The sequence below is a fragment of the Oncorhynchus mykiss genome, chromosome 12, assembly GCF_013265735.2.
Source record: "Oncorhynchus mykiss isolate Arlee chromosome 12, USDA_OmykA_1.1, whole genome shotgun sequence".
In the NCBI taxonomy this organism is placed as follows: Eukaryota; Metazoa; Chordata; class Actinopteri; order Salmoniformes; family Salmonidae; genus Oncorhynchus; species Oncorhynchus mykiss.
This window is the reverse complement of record NC_048576.1, coordinates 25,079,591-25,100,806: the sequence shown is the minus strand read 5'-3', so window position 1 is coordinate 25,100,806 and position 21,216 is coordinate 25,079,591. Positions and strand designations below refer to the sequence as shown.

General features: G+C 44.1%; 1 protein-coding gene across 2 annotated transcripts in view; it reads left to right on the top strand.

The window, feature by feature from the left end:
• LOC110537246 (unconventional myosin-XVIIIa) overlaps positions 1 to 21,216 on the top strand; it is a 105,570-nt gene that overhangs the window by 41,591 nt on the left and 42,763 nt on the right. For both annotated transcript variants that reach the window (XM_036937255.1, XM_036937256.1), the window contains 16 exons: positions 45 to 151; positions 320 to 496; positions 2,829 to 3,039; positions 3,160 to 3,403; positions 3,644 to 3,707; positions 3,968 to 4,112; positions 6,933 to 6,944; positions 7,674 to 7,844; positions 10,019 to 10,109; positions 10,218 to 10,410; positions 11,216 to 11,302; positions 15,948 to 16,086; positions 17,271 to 17,430; positions 17,517 to 17,703; positions 18,296 to 18,503; positions 18,641 to 18,750. In XM_036937255.1, coding sequence (XP_036793150.1) covers positions 45 to 151; positions 320 to 496; positions 2,829 to 3,039; positions 3,160 to 3,403; positions 3,644 to 3,707; positions 3,968 to 4,112; positions 6,933 to 6,944; positions 7,674 to 7,844; positions 10,019 to 10,109; positions 10,218 to 10,410; positions 11,216 to 11,302; positions 15,948 to 16,086; positions 17,271 to 17,430; positions 17,517 to 17,703; positions 18,296 to 18,503; positions 18,641 to 18,750 — 2,306 coding nt within the window. The remainder of the gene's footprint in view (positions 1 to 44; positions 152 to 319; positions 497 to 2,828; positions 3,040 to 3,159; positions 3,404 to 3,643; positions 3,708 to 3,967; positions 4,113 to 6,932; positions 6,945 to 7,673; positions 7,845 to 10,018; positions 10,110 to 10,217; positions 10,411 to 11,215; positions 11,303 to 15,947; positions 16,087 to 17,270; positions 17,431 to 17,516; positions 17,704 to 18,295; positions 18,504 to 18,640; positions 18,751 to 21,216) is intronic.

The following is a 21,216-nucleotide window of genomic DNA, read 5'->3' as shown; positions in this document are numbered from 1 at the left end:
ATAGATCATAATGATACTGAATCTGTTCTGACTGGTCACCACAGCGACCCTGTTGAAGACGGAGCCAGGCAGTCTGCCAGAGGGGACAGTCAAGATCAGACTGGAGAGCGACGGCTCGTTGCTGGATGTGGATGAGGATGATGTGGAGAAGGTAAACCTAAACTCACCAAAATGTACATGGTGATTGGCCCCTGTAATGCACCTAATTTGAATTGTTCTCATATTGGATCCGAGTACTTTTATTGCGTCATTATCTGAAGAGAAGAGTCTGTGGCATATCACCTCTTTGAACGCCATCCTCTAACCCATATATGTGTAGGCAAACCCTCCATCGTTTGACCGCGTGGAGGACCTGTCCTCACTGCATTACCTCAATGAGTCCAGTGTGATGCACTCCCTGCGCCAGCGCTATGGGGGCAACCTCATCCACACCCAAGCTGGACCCAACATGGTGGTCATCAACCCCATTAGCGCTCCCTCCATGTACTCTGAGAAGGTACTGTTCTGGGTGGAGCCTGCGGTTAGCAGGATAGAGGGGATATATTCTAGGAGAGTAGCAAGTACACCAGAGTTTTTACATTTTAAATTATTATACAACATTCTTGGGTACCTGCAGGAAGGGTACCACATGAAGGAAGGGTACCTGCAGGAAGGGTACCACATGAAGGAAGGGTACCTGCAGGAAGGGTACCACCGTAGTCAATCGGTCACTACTATAATAATACTCTTAGTAAAAATTTTAATCTGTAATTTACACTGTAGAAATGTTGAGGATTGAAAGGTTCAAAACATTTGTGAAACATTACAGCACAGTTGAAAAATATGTAAATTAGAAATCCGAATTGATGGTCTTAAGAAATACTGTAGATGGGAGCTGAAGGGTGGGACTTAAAAGGAATAAAAACAAATAAAATAACTAATGTAAAAAATACTGTGTCTGTGAATTGTATGTATAAGCTGGAAGTGGAAGCCTAAGTATTGTTGTCCATTAGTTTACTCCAATTAGGGGAGGGTGGCAGGGTTAGGGTAAATAATAAGGAAGGAAAAAAAAAAAAAATATATATATATATATATATATGGGGTTGGAAATTATGCAGGCAATTACATTGATAGAACCCACAATCTATCTGCAATATTAAAGCTGAACTACCCCCCCCCCCCCCCCCCCCCCCAAAAAAAAGAAAAGAATGGCATAATGATATACAGTGGGGAGAACAAGTATTTGATACACTGCCGATTTTGTAGTTTTTCCTACTTACAAAGCATGTAGAGGTCTGTAATTTTTTATCATAGGTACACTTCGACTGTGAGAGACGGAATCTAAAACAAAAATCCAGAAAATCACATTGTTTTATTTTTAAGTAATTAATTTGCATTTTATTGCATGACATAAGTATTTGATCACCTACCAACCAGTAAGAATTCCGGCTCTCACAGACCTGTTAGTTTTTCTTTAAGAAGCCCTCCTGTTCTCCACTCATTACCTGTATTAACTGCACCTGCTTGAACTCATTACCTGTTAAAGACACCTGTCCACACATTCAATCAAACAGACTCCAACCTCTCCACAATGGCCAAGACCAGAGAGCTGTGTAAGGACATCAGGGATAAAATTGTAGACCTGCACAAGGCTGGGATGGGCTACCAGACAATAGGCAAGCAGCTTGGTGAGAAGGCAACAACTGTTGGTGCAATTATTAGAAAATGGAAGAAGTTCAAGATGACGGTCAATCACCCTCGGTCTGGGTATCCATGCAAGATCTCACCTCGTGGGGCATCAATGATCATGAGGAAGGTGAGGGATCAGCCCAGAACTACACGGCAGGACCTGGTCAATGACCTGAAGAGAGCTGGGACCACAGTCTCAAAGAAAACCATTAGTAACACACTACGCCGTCATGGATTAAAATCCTGCAGCGCACGCAAGGTCCCCCTGCTCAAGCCAGCGCATGTCCAGACCCGTCTGAAGTTTGCCAATGACCATCTGGATGATCCAGAGGAGGAATGGGAGAAGGTCATGTGGTCTGATGAGACAAAAATATAGCTTTTTGGTCTAAAGTCCACTATCCGTGTTTGGAGGAAGAAGAAGGATGAGTACAACCCCAAGAACACCATCCCAACCGTGAAGCATGGAGGTGAAAACATAATTCTTTGGGGATGCTTTTCTGCAAAGGGGACAGGACGACTGAACTGTATTGAGGGGAGGATGGATGGGGCCATGTATCGTGAGATCTTGGCCAACAACCTCCTTCCCTCAGTAAGAGCATTGAAGACTACCCAAAACACACAGCCAGGGCAACTAAGGAGTGGCTCTGTAAGAAGCATCTCAAGGTCCTGGAGTGGCCTAGCCAGTCTCCAGACCTGAACCCAATAGAACATCTTTGGAGGGACCTGAACGTCCGTATTGCCCAGCGACAGCCCCGAAACCTGAAGGATCTGGAGAAAGTCTGTATGGAGGAGTGGGCCAAAATCCCTGCTGCAGTGTGTGCAAACCTGGTCAAGAACTACAGGAAACGTATGATCTCTGTAATTGCAAACAAAGGTTTCTGTACCAAATATTAAGTTCTGCTTTTCTGATGTATCAAATACTTATGTCATGCAATACAATGCTAATTAATTACTTAAAAATCATACAATGTGATTTTTGTGATAAAAATTACAGACCTCTACATGCTTTGTAAGTAGGAAACACTACTGATTTTGCAGGTTATCAAATACTTGTTCTCCCCACTGTATGTACGCCAGAAAGAGCACGTGGGACTGGATTTGTTGAATTGGAGAGGTTTTATATGGTGAGAATGACACTCTCCTCACCTCTCTCTCTCTAGGTGATGCACATGTTTAAGGGGTGCAGGAGGGAGGACACAGCGCCTCACATCTATGGCGTGGCCCAGTCAGCCTATAGGAATCTGTTGACCACCCGTCAGGACCAGTCCATTGTGCTACTGGGAAAGAGCGGCAGCGGCAAGACCACCAACTGTCAACACCTGGTTCAGTACCTGGTCACCATCGCTGGCAGCACTGGCAAGACGTTCTCTGGTAGGTTTTGAGGGGAATGAACATGCAGTACGTTACAGAACAAGTTATTTACATTTTTCATTTGAAAGTCCATTATTTGCCTGCTATTCCCTATTTGGCCTGTTTCTGTGTGTCTCCCAGCGGAGAAGTGGCAGGCAGTCTACACCATCCTGGAGGCCTTTGGGAACAGCTCCACCTCCATGAATGGAAACGCCAGTCGCTTCTCTCACATCGTGTGCCTGGATGTTGACCAGGCTGGTCAGGTGGCCTCGGCCTCCATTCAGACCATGCTGCTAGAGAAGCGAAGAGTGACCAGGCGGCCAGAGGGAGAGTCCACTTTCAATGTCTTCTACTATATGATGGCTGGAGCTGACAGCTCTCTCAAGTAAGCTGTCATCTTCCTCAGACCTCTGTGTGGAGTGGACCTTCACCCTTGCCGAACACACTCTCTCTCGCTCCCTCTTTTACCTTTCTCCCTTACACCTCCATCTTTTTCTCTCTCTCACTCTGTCCTTCATTTACTTTAAAGTGTCTGAGTTTTGAAGGTCAGAAACTCTCATAGTTCTGTCACGTATACTCTTGTCATTGTGACTGAATGACAGCTTGTCTCATATTGCCTACCCAGGACTAAGCTGCACTTCAACCACTTTGCCGAAAACAGTGCTTTCGGAATCGTGCCTCAGCCCAAGGTAACTCTACCCAGGGCCCCAAGGACCTTGTGGGAAAGACCTTGTGTCAGGAAAGTTTTATTTGGTTTTGTGTGAATAGACTGGTACTGCTTTTTATACAAGTGTTTTTTATTTGATTTGATGCTGTATTTCCTCTGTAACTTGTTGTGTAATTGTAAGATGCAGAGCTCCCAATGGGACTCCCTGTTAAAATAACGGTACAATTCTAGTAAATCCAGTCCATATTAACACCTGTCGTTTCTCCCCTCGTGCTCGCCCAGTCTGAAGACAAGCAGCGGGCCTCCCAGCAGTTCACCAAGCTGCAGGCAGCCATGAAGGTCCTGGGCATCAGTGGGGAGGAGCAGAGGGCCTTCTGGCTAGTCCTGGGGGCCATCTACCACCTAGGAGCTGCAGGAGCCACCAAGGGTAAGGAGCCCACTCTGAGACCATGTCAGATGTTCAGTCCAGAGGCTAATAATGCAGCTGCATTCTGTATTTATATTCCATGAAAAACTTACATGGCAGATGCATGTTTTCTGTATTCAACAAAAATATAATACATTTTCATAGTGTAGTTGAAAGAGTAAAGCCAAGCGAAGAGACACGGGGTGTATTCTGAAATAACAGAATTCATGGTGCTGCCATCTATCCAGGGCCTTTGTTTGTTTCAAGGAGCTTTTCAAGCTGAGAATATTGATAACATTTATGTGACAGTTGTGAAGTTTGAGCACTTTCAATAATGCCATGTTTTACCATCTGCAGGGGAGATGTTCATTGCATTCCTTTACCGTTCAGCCATGCGCAACACAAGTATCAAAATGGTTGGTGTCAGTTTGAGACAGTCGGGCGACAACTAAAGAGTTTTAAGTGTTCCAACTCAAGAAGCAAAAAGTCGCAGCCCAACTTCAGCCTTCAGCTGACTAAATGCCTTGTCATTGTTAGCTCAGTGTCTGTTAGCTGCTGTGCCTCAGCAGAGGACAAACCCATTGTGTTTGACTGCTAAACTCAGCAAAAAAACATAACGTCCCTTTTTCAGGACCCTGTCTTTCAAGGTAATTAGTAAAAATCCAAATAGCTTCACAGATCTTCATTGTAAAGGGTTTAAACACTGTTTCCCATGCTTGTTCAATGAACCATAAACAATTAATGAACATGCACCTGTGAAACGGTCGTTAAGACATTTAACAGCTTACAGACGGTAGGCAATTAAGGTCACAGTTATGAAAACTTAGGACACTGAAGAGGCCTTTCTACTGACTCTGAAAAACACCAAAAGAAAGATGCCCAGGGTCCCTGCTCATCTGCGTGAACGTGCCTTAGGCATCCTGCAAGGAGGCATGAGGACTGCAGATGAGGCCAGGGCAATAAATTGCCATGTCTGTACTGTGAGATGCCTAAAACAGCGCTACAGGGAGACAGGATGGACAGCCGATCGTCCTCGCAGTGGCAGACCACGTGTAACACCTGCACAGGATCGGTACATCCAAACATCAGGATGGCAACAACTGCCTGAGTTACACCAGGAATGCACAATCCCTCCATCAGTGCTCAGACTGTCTGCAAGTGCTCTTCACTGACGAGTCACGGTTTTGTCTCATCAGAGGTGATGGTCGGATTTGCGTTTATCGTCGAAGGAATGAACGTTACACTGAGGCCTGTACTCTGGAGCAGGATCGATTTGGAGGTGGAGGATCCGTCATGGTCTGGGGCGCGGGTCACAGCATCATCGGACTGAGCTTGTTGTCATTGCAGGCAATCTCAACGCTGTGCGTTACAGGGAAGACATCCTCCTCCCTCATGTGGTACCCTTCCTGCAGGCTCATCCTGAAATGACCCTCCAGCATGACAATGCCACCAGCCATACTGCTCGTTCTATGCGTGATTTTCTGCAAGACAGGATGTTCTGCCATGGCCAGCGAAGAGCCCGGATCTCAATCTCATTGAGCATGTCTGGGACTTGTTGGATCGGAGGGTGAGGGCTAGGGCCATTCCCCCAGAAATGTCCGGGAACTTGCAGGTGCCTTGGTGGAAGAGGGGGGTAACATCTCACAGCAAGAACTGGCCAACCTGGTTCAGTCCTTGAGGAGGAGATGCACTGCAGTACTTAATGCAGCTGGTGGCCACACCAGATACTGACTGTTATTATGATTTTGACCCCCCCTTTGTTCAGGGACACCTTATTCCATTTCTGTGGAACTTGTTCAGTTTGTCTCATTTGTTGAATCTTAAGTTTGTTAAGTTTGCTGACAATAAACACAGTTGACAGTGAGGACTTTTTTTGTTTGTTGCCGAGTTCATTTGCCTGACAGCCCAGAACGAGACGGATTGTTTACACTGTACTAATTGAAATGAATGTGTGAGCAATTGGGATGCTTATTCACATGGTCTAACATTGCCTTCTCTGCATTGTCAGTCATAGAGGAAATTGGAAATGATCCCAAACAAACATCCTTCTGGGTGTTTTTGTGTCTTCTACTGTTTTGATCTCCTTCTCTTCCTCTCTGTCTCTGAAGTGTTATTTGGCTGTTAATTGGTTAATTGGATTCCAGGCTGTATCACAACCGGCCATTATTGGGAGTTCCATAGGGCGGCTCACAATTGGCCCAGTGTTGTCCGGGTTTGGCCGGGGTCATTTTAAATAAGAATTTGTTCTTAACTGACTTGCCTAGTTAAATAAATAAATACATAAAAAAATAAAGATATATATTTGTTGGGTTACAATCTGCCAGATCAGATTGACCAAAAACATCTCTGTTGCCACTTGGTGGAAATATGTTAACACTTGCTGCTCTCCCCTATAATACTACAACATCTTTGTCGTCTTATAGAGAGTTTAGAAATGGGTGAGTTCAGTAGAGGTTTGATGAAGCACACTAATGATAAGCAGTGCAGTTTGACTAGGTAACACCAGAGGGCAGCATATACCTTTATTTATCATGAGTTTGTCAATACACTAAAGAAGTGCATGACTATCCACCTGCTCTCAGTAGATCTGAATGAACGGGAGGTTGATTGGGTATTCTGACAAGTGTGGGCTGTTCTACTCCTCAACTCTCAGTACATTGTTTTCCAATGAAGCTCCTGAATGCAGTGTGTTGGTCAGACCCTGTTAAAGTATGCCCATTGCTGCTGTTAGTGGTGTTTGTCTTTTCATGTACTGTATACACTGCTACTGTTGCTCCAACTGTTCTGTTCTAACGACCTGTTCTTACTTGCATGTTGCATGCTGCACCCCTTGCATTGCAGACGCAGACAAAGGTAAAAACACCCCTCTCCATATTGTTATGTTTTGACTGTGCTTTTATCACTGTGAGCTGACATGGTGTCATTAGCATTTTAATGAAGTTCTAAGTCCTTTTCTTTAATTGCCTTCTGGCTTGTCACAACATGGTGGCATGTGACGCTCTCATAGGCCCGATGAAACAGGGAGATACCAGCGTTCCCCAGTCAGTCGCCCTCTTAAGTGTCTGGGGGGAGGGTTCCTCTCCAATACCACTGAAATTAAAACCCACTTCTATCCACTCTCTCATCACCCATCCACCAGACATGGTTTGCAGACCGAGGCTCGTGTTTCTGCAACTTCATACTTTGGAATGATAGTCCCTGTAATTATTTCCTGTGTATGTCTGGATGAAGGACTTAGCTGTGAGAAAAATAACATTGAAAGAAATGTAAGAGCTTTCAGAACTACGTTAAATGGTATTGACAATAAAGCTTTAAGCTAATGGAACTGTAGAGGAGAATTTAGAATTTATACTACTTAGATGCACAGTACCTTGAATGTGGTTTGAATAGGCCACATTTCACTATCCTGATGAGGTTATTATTAGCTCTTCTACTATCACAGTTGTGTTAGCCAGGGAAGGGTCGACTTGACCCAGACACACACCGCCTCTGTCAATAACTGTATTCTCCTGTCGTAGATAGACATACTGTCCCCATGGTTGTTGGCAGAGGAGATAATGGTTGTATTTCTGTTTGTCTCAGCCGGTAGGAAACAGTTTGCACGTCATGAATGGGCGCAGAAGGCTGCCTACCTGCTGGGCTGCACTCTAGAAGAGCTCTCCTCCTCCATCTTCAAGCACCAGGCCAAGGGCACCGTGCCCAGAGCCAGCTCTATACGTCAGGGGACAGACGATGCAGCAGGAGACTTCTCAGGTACACCTGGGACTACACACACGGCCCCTCAGCTCATCACCTAAGGGACACGACACGCTCTTCTGAAAGTTGAAGCTTATCCAAGTAACGACTACTGCAGTCCCATAGTGTTTATTGATGGGTAGGTATACAACAAATATCAGGAGGATTTTAGGAAGTCTTCCTTATGCATTGCCCTTGAAATAAGAATTTCATTCCATAGATAATTTTCACATCTACAGTACCTCAGTTTTATCAGGGGTTGGCACACATACTTTGAAGGACATATATGCAGTCAGAACCGTATCACAGGAGAACTGGACAGTTAGCCTTTATTTTACCTTGTCTATGTCCTCTCTTCCAAAACGCAGAGATTTTTCCCTCCAGCCACCTTTAGCTCAGTAGCTATTCCTGGATATGGTAGATGGTATCATTCTGGCCCGGTACTCTGAACCTTCCTAGATTACACTGCTTTGTGGCCAGACTCAGACTTGCCAGCTGTTCTCAGATCAAAACACACAACATCCATGCCTCATGGCACTGGGCACCTGGTAAACCTTACTGACATGGGATAGCTTTCTCATCTACGCAAAGGTTTACCAGATGCACACTGCAATGAGGCGTACATGTGGATGTGTGTGGTTTGATCTGAGCACTGCTGACAAGTCAGTCTAAACCTTCCTAGATTACTCTGCTTTGTGAGTAGAATACAGAGCCAGTAGGATACAGTAATGTTGCCACCCATGGTTGGGATTTCCCGGTCTTCCTCTGTTACCACCTCAGGTTCAGGGGCAATAGTACTAGGTGTAGCTGGTTTCCTGCAGTTATCCCATTTCAAATGTCACACTCACTGGAGTGAGCCGAGCATTCCATGCCTCTGCTATGAACAGTGCTTTCGGAAAGTATTCAGATCCCTTTACATTTTCCACATTTTGTTACGTTACAGCCTTATTCTAAAAATGTTCCATTTTTTTTCCCCCATCATAATGACAAAGCAAAAACAGGTTTTTAGATTTTTTTTGCAAATTTATCAAATAAAAAAACAACTGAAATATTAAGTTTACATAAGTATTCAGACACTTTACTCTGTAAAATTTGTTGAACTTTGTTGAAGCACCTTTGGTAGCGATTACAATCTTGGCACACATGTATTTGGGGAGTTTCTCCCATTCTTCTCTGCAGATCCTCTTAAGCTCTGTTAGGTTGGAAGGTGAGTGTCTCTGCACAGCTATTTTAAGGTCTTTCCAGAGATGTTCAAGTCCGGGCTCTGGCTGAGTCACTCAAGGACATTGAGACTTGTCCCGAAGCCACTCCTGTGCTGTCTTGGCTGCGTGCTTAGCGTCGTCGTCCTGTTGGAAAGTGAACCTTCACCCCAGTCTGAGGTCCAGAGCAGGTTTTAATTTCTCTGTACTTTGGTACATTCATCTTTCCCTGGATTCTGACTAGTCTCCCAGTAACTGCCTCTGAAAAACATCCCCAAAGCATGATGTTGCCACCACTATGCTTCACTGTAGGGATGGAGCCAGGTTTCCTCCAGGTGTGACGCTTGGTATTCCGGCCAAAGATTTCAATCTTGATTTCATCAGACCTTGAGAGTCTTTATGGGACTTCTGGGTCTTCCGTCTGGCCACTCTACCATAAAGGCCTGTTTGGTGGCTTGCTGCAGAGATGGTTGTCCTTCTGGAAGGAACTCTGGAGCTCTGTCAGAGTGACCATCTGGTTCTTGGTCACCTCCCAGACCAAGGCCCTGGCGGCCTGGCGGCCAGCTGTAGGAAGAGTATTGGTGGTTGCCTTCCCCAGATCTGTGCCTCAACACAATCCTCTCTCGGAGCTCTACGGACAATTCCTTCGACCACATTGCTTGGCTTTTGCTCTGACACACAGTTGAAGAAGCATCTCAAGGATGATCAATGGAAACAGGGTGCACGGGAGCTCAATTTTGAGTGTCATAGCAAATGGTCTGAATACTTATGTAAATAAGGTAATTGAGATGTATATTTGTAATAAATTTGCAAGAATTTCTAAAAACCTGTTTTCACTTTGTCATTATGGGGTATTGTGTGTAGATAACTGATTTTTTTAAAATATAAAAAAATCAAGGGGTCTGAATACTTTCCGAAGGCACTCTATGCTGTCTGATCTGATGATGGGGACGTTGTTATGAATTTGTCTCTTTTCACCTTTTCTCCCACCAGGTTCCAAGGCCACAGCCATGGAGTGTTTAGAAGCCATGGCATCTGGGCTGTACTCAGAGCTCTTCACCCTCCTCGTCTCCCTCATCAACCGGTTAGTCACCACTTTACCAGAGATCGAGGGAGATGACGCAAGCATGCACCACTACAGCTGGTTCTGATTTTTTTTGTTGGTCTGACTGTGTGTGTGTGTGTGTGCCAGTGCTCTGAAGTCCAGCCAGCACTCTCTGTGTTCCCTGCTCATCGTGGACACCCCGGGCTTCCAGAACCCTCGCCTGGCCAAGCGGGAGCGCGGAGCCACCTTTGAAGAGCTCTGCCATAACTACACCCAGGAGCGCCTGCAGACACTGTTCTATCAGCGCACCTTTGTACAGGAGCTAGAGAGATACAAAGAGGTAGCTTAATATGAACAGTACACACACACTAACTCATATGTAAACACACACACACTTTTAAGGATTCAAATACACATTCTCACATACAGGACATAAGTTGACACGCTATTACTTCCTGTAAGCCATGGCAAATTAGAACTTCATAGAGCTCATGGTTTCCACCCTCTCATCAATACTGTCAGTCACTCAGTGAACCCATGTAATGGCCCAGTTCACTCATCACTGGCTGTATGAGCTGGATTGAGCTGCAAGGCAGTGGAGCTGCTTATGGGCCTCGCTGGCTGATGAAGAATAACAGCTCTGTCTTTAACTACCACTTCTCTTCAGACAGCAGATCTACTCTCTAATGCTAGTCTATACACCTGTCATAATAGGGCTGAATTATCCCTGACAACTCTGTCCTAACTGATGTGTGGCTAATCACCCCATTGTACAAAACACAATGGTTTCACTTTCATAGCCTGTAGCCATTTATCAGCAGTTTATGAGCAGATCTACTCTCTAATGCTAGTCTATACACCTGTCATAATAGGGCTGAATTATCCCTGACAACTCTGTCCTAACTGATGTCTAATCACTCCCATTGTACAAAACACAATGGTTTTACTTTCATAGTCTGTTGCCATTTGTCAACAGTTTTTGAGCAGTTTATAACAATTGTATTACTATTGTTATGTGTATATACTGTAGCTGATAATGAGTAACATAATTAACTAATTCCTAAAGTAGACAACTAAAAACTTGGCGCCCTTCAGATCTATGTTACTGTCATTGGTTCCTAATCATCCCCTCTGTCCCCCCTTAGGAAAATATAGAGCTCGCGTTAGATGACATGGAGCCCAGCACATCTCTGTCTGTAGCTGCAGTAGACCAAGCGCCAAGTCAAGCGCTGGTAAGTGACACTCCTTAGTGACGCAGCGGTATAAGGCACTGCATCTCAGTCTAGAGTTATTTGATACATGTTTGCAGGTTTTAGAATTTTCAGTTGAATATTTAGTTTATTTTTCACCTTAGAAGAGTGAGCATGTTATATTAATGCCTGCGTAGAGGAACCAACAGGAAGAAACGTGAAGGAGAAGGAAGATATTTCATTCAGCAAACAAAACTAGGAAACTTACTCTGGTGGAAGAAAACATCTATTTTTTTGCTTCTCCTCCAGTGTGTGCCATGGAAACAGAAATTATACGGTGTTGACAGTGTCAGAGCTAGCTTCATAATAATTCCTGGTTGGTTGCGTTGAGTACTCTGCTTTTTAAGGGGTCCTGGCCCTGCTGGAGCAGTCTTCAAAAGCACTGAACCAGTGTACAGCAGATGGCTGCAAAAGGCCAAAGCCTTTTTAAAGGCTGACAAAAGCAAAAGAATGGCACCACCCACAACATTAGAGAGCACTCTGTTGATGTCGAGACACGAGGATGAAAGCTGACAGTTGAATTTACACTGACACTCTTCAAATGTTGGCCCTTGACATTAAAAAGTCAGTACCCATGGGTTCACTGAAGGCTTTTAGTGGTCCAGGAAGAGGCTTTTTTATATATGTGTGGCTGCGTGCGTGCGAGCGTGTGCACGTCCAATCTGACCAAGGGATTCTTTTTTATATATAAAGGTTCAAAGAATTCGACAATAGTAGTTATCATCCCCTAATGTTAAGTATCAGAGTTTCCCCTATATTCATTTAGCCACTGCTAAATCGCTGCCACTACTCCCCCCAAAAATGTTCAGTGTAAACTTTAATGACTAAGATCAGGTATATAGAAAATATAATGGTGCTATGTATTTACAAGATCATCTTTGAGAACTAACCACCAAAATAAAAACTAGACAGTCAGGGAGAATCTAAAATTCACAAAATGTCATGGCATGGGGCCCCCCTTTTTTAAAATGTTGTTATTTTTGAGTAACTCAGCATAAGAATACAGAAAAAGCCCCCCCCCCCCCCCCCAAAAAAAACACTGAAGCATTTGTTCAGTCTGCCAAGTGGGTATACATATTTATTTGTTTCATGGTCTGAGAGTCCTTTTAGGTGCCCTTTGGTAATTCCAAGCAGGCTGCCATGTGCCATTTACTGAGAAGTGGCCTGATTTGATGGAGTGCTGCAGAGATGGTTGTCCTTCTGGAAGGTTCTCCCATCTCCACAGAGGAACTCTGGAGCTCTGTCAGCGTTACCATCGGGTTTTTGGTCACCTCCCTCAGTTTGGCTGGGAAAATAGCTCTAGGAAGAGTCTTAGATGTTCAAACTTCATCCATTTAAGAATGATCGAGGCCACTGTGTTCTTGGGGACATTCAATGCAGCAGACATTTTTTGTTACCCTTCCCCAGATCTGTGCCTCGACACAATCTTGTCTCAGAGCTCTAGGGACAATTCCTTCGACCTCATGGCTTGGTCAACTGTGGGACCTTATATAGTCTGGTGTGTGCATTTCCAAATCATGTCCAATCAATTGAATTTAACACAGGTGGACTTCAATCAAGTTTTATAAACATCACAAGGATGATCAATGGAAACAGAATGCACCTCAGCTCAATTTCGAGTCTCAAAGCAAAGGGTCTGAGTACTGTTATTGTTATTTATTTTTAGTACATTTGCAAACGTTCTAAAAACCTATTTGTCATTATGGGGTATTGTGTGTAGACTGATGTGGAGGAAAATGTATTTAATCAGTTTTAGAATAAGGCTGTAACGTAATTTTTTTGGGGGAAAAGGTCTGTATACTTACCGAATGCACTGTATATTCTTTAATTTAGAAAGAGCCATTTCAAGAGAAACAGTTTAGAGTTCTGTTATACCAAAAATCTCAATTGTGGCTGGCATTCTAGTGATAATTGCTGAAGTGGCCTGTGTAGAGTGCAGGCTTCCTGAATGCTCCAATGCTCTCTGAGCTCTTTCTCTGATACTAGACATTAATGAGAGCCATGTCTAATGGCCTGTCTCTCTCTGCCGTCTGGACCTCACAAAACATACTACTGCAATTGCTTTATGAAAAACTACTGTATTTTTCTGGTTGTTATTCAATAAAAGCCTTAATCTGAAAGCAGTGGACGTTTCTGAATACCCATACTGCATTCTAAATAGTAGGCATTTTGGGCATGCCGAAATCAAACCTTTAGTATGTGAAATTTGAGCATGCTTTAAATGGCAGGATGTCATACTAATTTCGTATTTTCGTCTAGTAGAATTCGATGCAGGCGCTTGAGGAAGAGAATCGTCTTTCGTCTCGAAAGACGATTCTCTTCCTCAAGCGCCTGCATCGACAACATGATAATTCCATAAGGTGACGCGCTGTACCAAAATGAACAAATGGTTGGCATGAAATCCATTGCTCATTAGATGACACATTCTCAGCCTAGTATGTTGATATTTGTTGCTTATTGCATAACTAAACAGTGTGTTCGAAATAGTATGTAGCGTGATTAGTACACAGTATGTAGTTTTAGTAGTAGGCAAGACAGATTTTGGCCAGTGTTGTCAGTGAAATATTTTGGTGGTAAATATCAGTTGCCTCAATCACACCGTTTTTATTGTTTGTTGTGGAAATATAGTCCGGAGAGAGTTGAGAAAGGTGCTGTGCTATTACAGGTGAAAAGCCTTGTAACAAAAACATTTGCCAACATTGCCAAAGGCTTATAGAATGATTACTACAAAGTAGAGGGTTATATTATGAGAGCTGGCTTCACCTCAGGCCTTGGAGTGTGAGTATGACTGAGCTGGCTTCACCTCAGGCCTTGGAGTGTGAGTATGACTGAGCTGGCTTCACCTCAGGCCTTGGAGTGTGAGTATGACTGAGCTGGCTTCACCTCAGGCCTTGGAGTGTGAGTATGACTGAGCTGGCTTCACCTCAGGCCTTGGAGTGTGAGTATGACTGAGCTGGCTGAGAGTCTTTGCTGAAGTGAGCAGGTATGTATAGGTTGAAAAGCAAGCTATGGGCCCAGTAAGTCTTGTTTCTGTGTATTTTGGTGAGACTGGTGTTTCTACTGATATACAGTGCCTTCAGAAAGTATTCACACCCCTTGACTTTGGTCCCCTTGTTGTTACAGCCTAATGTCAAAGTGGAATTATGTTTTAAGAAATGCTGAAATGGCTTGAGTCAATAAGTATTCAACCCCTTTGTTATGGCAAGATTAAATCAATTCAGGAGTAAAAATAGGATATTAGTTGCATGGACTCACTCTGTGTGCAGTAACAGTGTTTAACATGATTTTTGAATAACTACATCATATCTAAGGTCCCTCAGTCGAGCAGTGAATGATTACATAATATGCAAGGGCCCTCAATCGAGCAGTGAATGATTACATAATATGCAAGGGCCCTCAGTCGAGCAGTGAATGATTACATAGTATGCAAGGGCCCCGAGTCGAGCAGTGAATTTCAAACACAGATTAAACCACAAAGAACAGGGAGGTTTTCCAATGCCTCACAAATAAGGGCACCTATTGGTAGATGGATAAAACAATTTTAAAAAGCAGACAATGAAAATACCTTTTTGAGCATGGTAAAGTTATTAATTACACTTTGGATGGTGTATCAATACACCCAGTCACTACAAAGATACAGGTGTCCTTCCTAACTCAGTTGCTGGAGAGGAATGAAACCACTCAGGGATTTCACCATGAGGCCAATGGTGACTTTAAAAATAGTTACAGATTTTTATGGCTGTAATAGGAGAACTGAGGATGGATCAACAACATTGTAATTACTCCACAATACTAACCTAAATGACCTAAAAGAGTGAAAAGGAAGCCTGTACAGAATACAAATATTCTAAATCATGCATCCTGTTTGCAATAAAGCACAAAAGTAAAACTGCAAAAAATGTTTATGTTCTGAACACAAAGCAATATGTTTGGGGCAAATCCAACACATCAGAGTAGCCCTCTTCATATTTTCAAGCATGGTGGTGGCTGCATCATGTTATGGGTATGCTTGTCATCGACAAGGTTATTTTTTTGAGGGATAAAAAATAAACGGAATAGAGCCAAGCACAGGCAAAGTCCTAGAGCAAAACCTGGTTCAGGCTGCTTTCCACCAGACACTGGGAGACAAATTCACCTTTTTAGCAGGACAACAACCTAAAATACAAGGCTAAATGTACACTGGAGTTGCTTACCACAACGACATTGAATGTTCCTGAGTGGTCTAGTTACAGTTTTGACTTAAATATTCTTGAAAGTCTATGGCAAGACATGGAAATGGTGGCTAGCAATGATCAACAACCAACTTGACAGACATTGAATAATTTTTTTGAAGAAAAATGTGCAAATATTATACAATCCATAGAGACTTACCCAGAAAGACTCACAGCTGTAATTGCTGCCAAAGGTGATTCTAACATGTATTGACTCAGGGGTGTGAATAACCTGTTTTTAGGATTTAAAAAAACCTCTCACTTTTCATTATGGGGTATTGTGTATAGATGGGTTTGTAACACAACAAAATGTGGAATAAGTCAAGGGGTATGGATACTTTCTGAAAGCACTGTACAACCATCCGAAGGACTGGGTAGAGGCATGTCTGACCAGTGTATGCATGTGTGTGTGCCAGGTGCGGACGCTGAGGACTGATGAGGCTCGGGGCCTGTTGTGGCTGATGGAAGAGGAGGCTCTGCAGCCTGGGGGTTCAGAGGATACTCTACTGGGACGCCTCTTCATTTACTATGGCCCTGCTGAGGGAGAGAGCAAAGGTGAACACATACACAGTCAAATCTGTTGCTCATCACTCAGTCACACACACACACACACACACACACACACACACACACACACACACACACACACACTAGAAAGTTAGAGGCACAAAGATCATACCCACAAGGGATGTAAACCTCCATGAGCAATAACAGACATCAACAACAAAACATCCCCACAGGATGATGCTGCCACCACCATGCTTCACCGTATGGATGGTGCCACCACCATGCTTCACCGTAGGGATGGTGCCAGGTTTCCTCCAGACGTGACGCTTGGCATTCAGGCCAAAGAGTTCAGTCTTGGTTTCATCAGATTGATGGAGGCCAATCTTGTTTCTCATGGTCTGTGACTCCTTTAGGTGCCTTTTGGCAAATCCCAAGCGGGCTGTTGTGCATTTTACTGAGGAGTGGCTTCCGTCTGGCCACTCTACCGTAAAGGCCTGATTTGGTGGAGTGCTGCAAAGATGATTGTCTTTCTGGAAGGTTCTCCCATCTCTACAGAGGCACACCTCCCTGACCAAAGCCCTTCTCCCCCAATTGCTCAGTTTGACCGACAGCTCTAGTAAGATCCTTGGTGGTTCCAAACTTCTTCCATTTAAGATTGATGGAGGCCACTGTGTTCTTGGGGACCTTCAATGCTGCAGAAATGTTTTCGTAGCCTTCCCCAGATCTGTGCCTCGATACAATCCTGTCTCAGAGCTCTACGGACAATTCCTTCCATGACTTATATCCACTGTCAACTGTGGGACCTTATATAGACAGGTGTTGTCCTTTCCAAGTCATGTTCAATCATATGAATTCACCACAGGTGGACTCCAATCAAGTTGTAGAAACATTACAAGGATGATCAATGCACCTGTGCTCAATTTTGAGTCTCATAGCAAAGGTTCTGAATACTTGTATATAAGGTACTTGTAAATGTAAATGAGTTATTTCTGTTTATTGTTCACAAACATTTCTAAAAAACATTTTTTTTCTCGCTTTGTCATGGAGTATTATTGAGGATTAAGAAAATAACAATTTTAGAATAGGGCTGTAATGTAGCAAAATGTGGGAAAAGTCAAGGGGTCTGAATACATTGCCAAACAATGCACACATATAAACATCCATCTACGCATCCAAACATTCATTGAAATACATAACTGTTATCAACTCCTTTTCCCTCCTCTACCTGTCAGGTCACACCTTGTTGCTGAAGAGTGGGAAGCCGCATCACTTTCTGTTGGGTCACAGTCATGGGACAGACTGGGTGGAGTATGATGCCCGTGGTTGGCTGAGCCATGCCAAACAGAACCCTGCCTCTACCAACGCAGGGAGTCTCCTGCAGGACTCCCAGAAGTAAGACCCACATAATGTTTTAGCTTGATTGGCAATGCTTGCAACACACATGTCTGACCTGATCTGATTGTCTCTCTGCTTTCCAGGAAGAACATTAGTGGTCTGTTTATGAGCCGAGGAGGCGGGGCCACCACCCTGTCAGGCTCCATCGCGGGCCTGGAGGGTGTTTCCCAGCTGGCCTTGCGGCGCGCCACCAGCATGAGGAAGACTTTCACCACTGGAGTGGCGGCCGTCAAGAAGAAGTCCCTCTGCATCCAGATCAAACTACAAGTGGTGAGAGGCTGCAAGCTGTCTGCAGAGGGCAGGTCTGTTGGAGAGCAGGAAAGTGAGAGGGCTTCCCAAAAAATCATATTTACACTTCTGTTCCTGTAACAGTCTGGGCATATTTTGTTTTGGGCCACAGGGCCTCTCATTTAAATCCAACACATTGGCTGATTCAGTAATAGGAGTCATTTAATTAGCACTGCCTAATATATCCCCATACCCTGGGGAGAGGTGTCCGCATAGCGCTTGGGGATCATCCATCTTCCTTTGTTTTTACCATATTATTACAGCTTGAAAGGGTAGGCACTAGGAGCCGCCCTTGTGTAGGGCCTAGGCATTAGATTTCCTGTTCCTGAGAGTACTTTCCTTAACTATACCATTTATTAAAACCCAGGTGGATTATTTCATAAGATTGCTTAATGCAGGAAATATGCTATTATATCCATTAGTGAGAGCCAGTGTATAGAGCCTGTGCTTATGTTTTAAAAGTTTGGTCTCTGTTTAGGCTGGCTATTCTCTCGATGCATGTTGAGGCCTTGCCCTCTCTCATTGCACTCACTGTTAACATTTCAGTCCCAGCTAACTCCCCTATCTCCTGTAGGATGCTCTGCTGGACACTGTGCGGAGGTCCAGGGTTCACTTTATCCACTGCTTGCTGCCCAATGCTGATGCCCTGCGGGCAGGCAGAGGGGAGTTGGAGTCCCAGGGGGAAAGTGGAGACTCTGGCCTGATGCAGCTGGATGTGGTCCTGCTCCGGTCTCAGCTCCGCGGCTCCAAGCTGCTGGACGCTCTCAGAATCTACAGACAAGGTAAGAGACTGTGGATATTAGACTAGGAAGGTCTGGAAGGGGTCTCTCAAACCAAATGATCTTCACAAACAGCCGTGTTTAAAATAAATATTTTTTTTAGCTTTATAACCTTACCCCCAATGTCCTTGTCTGTACAGGATACCCTGATCACATGGTCTTCTCCGAATTCTGCCGCCGCTTCGACGTGCTGGCACCACACCTGACCAAGAAACTTGGCCGCAACTACATGGTGAAGGATGAGAAGAAGGTGAGTATTTTTCTGTGTGTGTTTTGGAGAAAATAATATGATTCAGGCCAACAACGGAGGTCTGCATTGTTATATTAATGAGCTGTTATTATCTAGGCATAACTCACTTTAATAACTCTACCCACATGTATATATTACCTCGACTAACCGGTGCCCCCGCACATTGACTCTGTACCTTTACCCCCTGTATATAGCCTCGCTATTGTTATTTTACTGCTGCTCTTTAATTATTTGGTACTTTATTTATCATTTTTTGTAGGTATTTTTCTAAAAACTGCACTGTTGGTTAAGGGCTTGTAAGTAAGCATTTCACTGTAAGGTCTACCTACACCTGTTGTGTTCGGCGCATGTGACAAGTAACATTTGATTTGAGCTGAATAGACCATCTCCTCCTTGGCTGTCAGTAGCCCACTGACAGAGGAATAAACCTCTATTAATCAGGGCCATTGTGATGACCTTATCATCTTATCCCCAGCTGCATCCAATCAAAGTTTATTTGTCACGTGCGCCGAATACAACAGTGAAATGCTTACTTACAGGCTCTAACCAATAGTTTGGAGGGAAAAGAGTGTGTGTGTGTGGGGGGGTAAGTAAGTAAAGAAATAAAACCACAATAAAAAGACATTTGAAAAAAGAGTAGCATGGCTATATACAGACACTGGTTAGTCAGGCTTATTGAGGTAGTATGTACATGTAGGTATGGTTAAAGTGACTATGCATATATGATGATCAGAGAGTAGCAGTAGTGTAAAAGAGGGGTTGGCAGGTGGTGGGACACAATGCAGATAGCCAATGTGCGGGAGCACTGGTTGGTCGGTCCAATTGCGGTAGTATGTACATGAATGTATAGTTAGGGATTATGCATATAAGTTAAACCGAGAGTAGCAGCAGCGTAAAAGAGGGGTTTGGGGGGCACACAATGCAAATAGTCCGGGTAACCATTTGGTTCAGGAGTCTTATGGCTTGGGGGTAAAAAACGTTTTTTATATTTTATTTTTGTCCTAGACTTGGCACTCCGGTACCGCTTGCCATGCGGTAGTAGAGAGAACAGTCTATGACTGGTGTGGTTGAGGTCTTTGACAATTTTCAGGGCTTTCCTCTGACACCGCCTGGTGTAGAGGTCCTGGATGGCAGGCAGCTTTGCCCCACTTTGGCATCCCACTCCCTACCAAGTTTAATCAATGACGAGCAGAGACCGGAAGCAAAGGTCTTCTAATTGCACTGTAGTTAAGGGCTGAACAAAATACCCCAAACTTGGTATTGCACTTATCAACTTGGTGAAATATATTTTCTACCCTGGAGGCTGTCTGGCGGGTGGTTATGCCCTAATGATATGCTTAGGAAGGGAGCTCCCCACTTGCTGAGATGTTGGTAGGGGTAGCCAGGTGGAAAGCATGGCCAGCCATAGAAAAATGCTTATTGAAATTCTCAAATATCGTGTGTTTATCGGTGGTGACAGTGTTTCCTAGCCTCAGTGCAGTGGGCAGCTGGGTGGTGGTGCTCTTTTTCTCCATGGACTTTAGTGTCCCAAAACCTTTTGGAATTAGTGCGACAGGATGCAAATTTCTGTTTGAAAAAGCTAGCCTTAGCTTTCCTAACTGACTGAGTATATTGGTTCTTGACTTCCCTGAAAAGTTGCTTATCGCAGAATGCCACAGGATGTTTTTGTGCTGGTCAAGCGCAGTCAAGTCTGGAGTGAATCAAGGGCTATATCTGTTCTTAGTTCTCAATTTTTTTGATTGGGGCATGCTTTTTTTAAGATGGTGAGGAAAGCACTTTTTAAAAAGCAACCAGGCATCCTCTACTGAAGGCCTCCCCGCTGAAGTGTTTTAGGGAGCGTTTGACAGTGATGAGGGGTGGTCGTTGGATCGCGGACCCATTACGCAAGCACGCAATGAGGCAGTGATTGCTGAGATCCTGGTTGAAGACAGCAGAGGTGTATTTAGAGGGCAAATTGGTCAGGATGATTTCTAAGACTGTGCCCATGGTTACGGATTTAGGGTTGTAACTGGTAGGTTCCTTGATAATTTGGGTGAGATTGAAGGCATCTATCTTAGATTGTAGGATGGCCGGGGTGTTAAGCATGTCCCAGTGTAGGTCACCTAACAATATGAACTCTGAAAATAGATGGGGGGGGGGGGGGGGGGTAAGCAATTCACATATGGTGTCCAGGGCACAGCTAGCTGGGAGCTGAAAGGGGTCTATAACAAGTGGCAATGGTGAGAGACTTGTTTCTGGAAAGGTGGATTTTTCAAAGTAGAAGCTCGAATTGTTTGGGCACAGACCTGGATAGCCTGCAGAGTTCTGTCATGCTATCTCTGCAGTAGATTGCAACTCTGCCCCCTTTGGCAGTTCAATCTTGTCGGAAAATGCATTTGTTTATGTGAGATGTGACTGGCGAGAGGGTCTGATGGTTAAAGGTCCAATGTAGCTATTTCTATCTCAATATCAAATCATTTTGGGTAA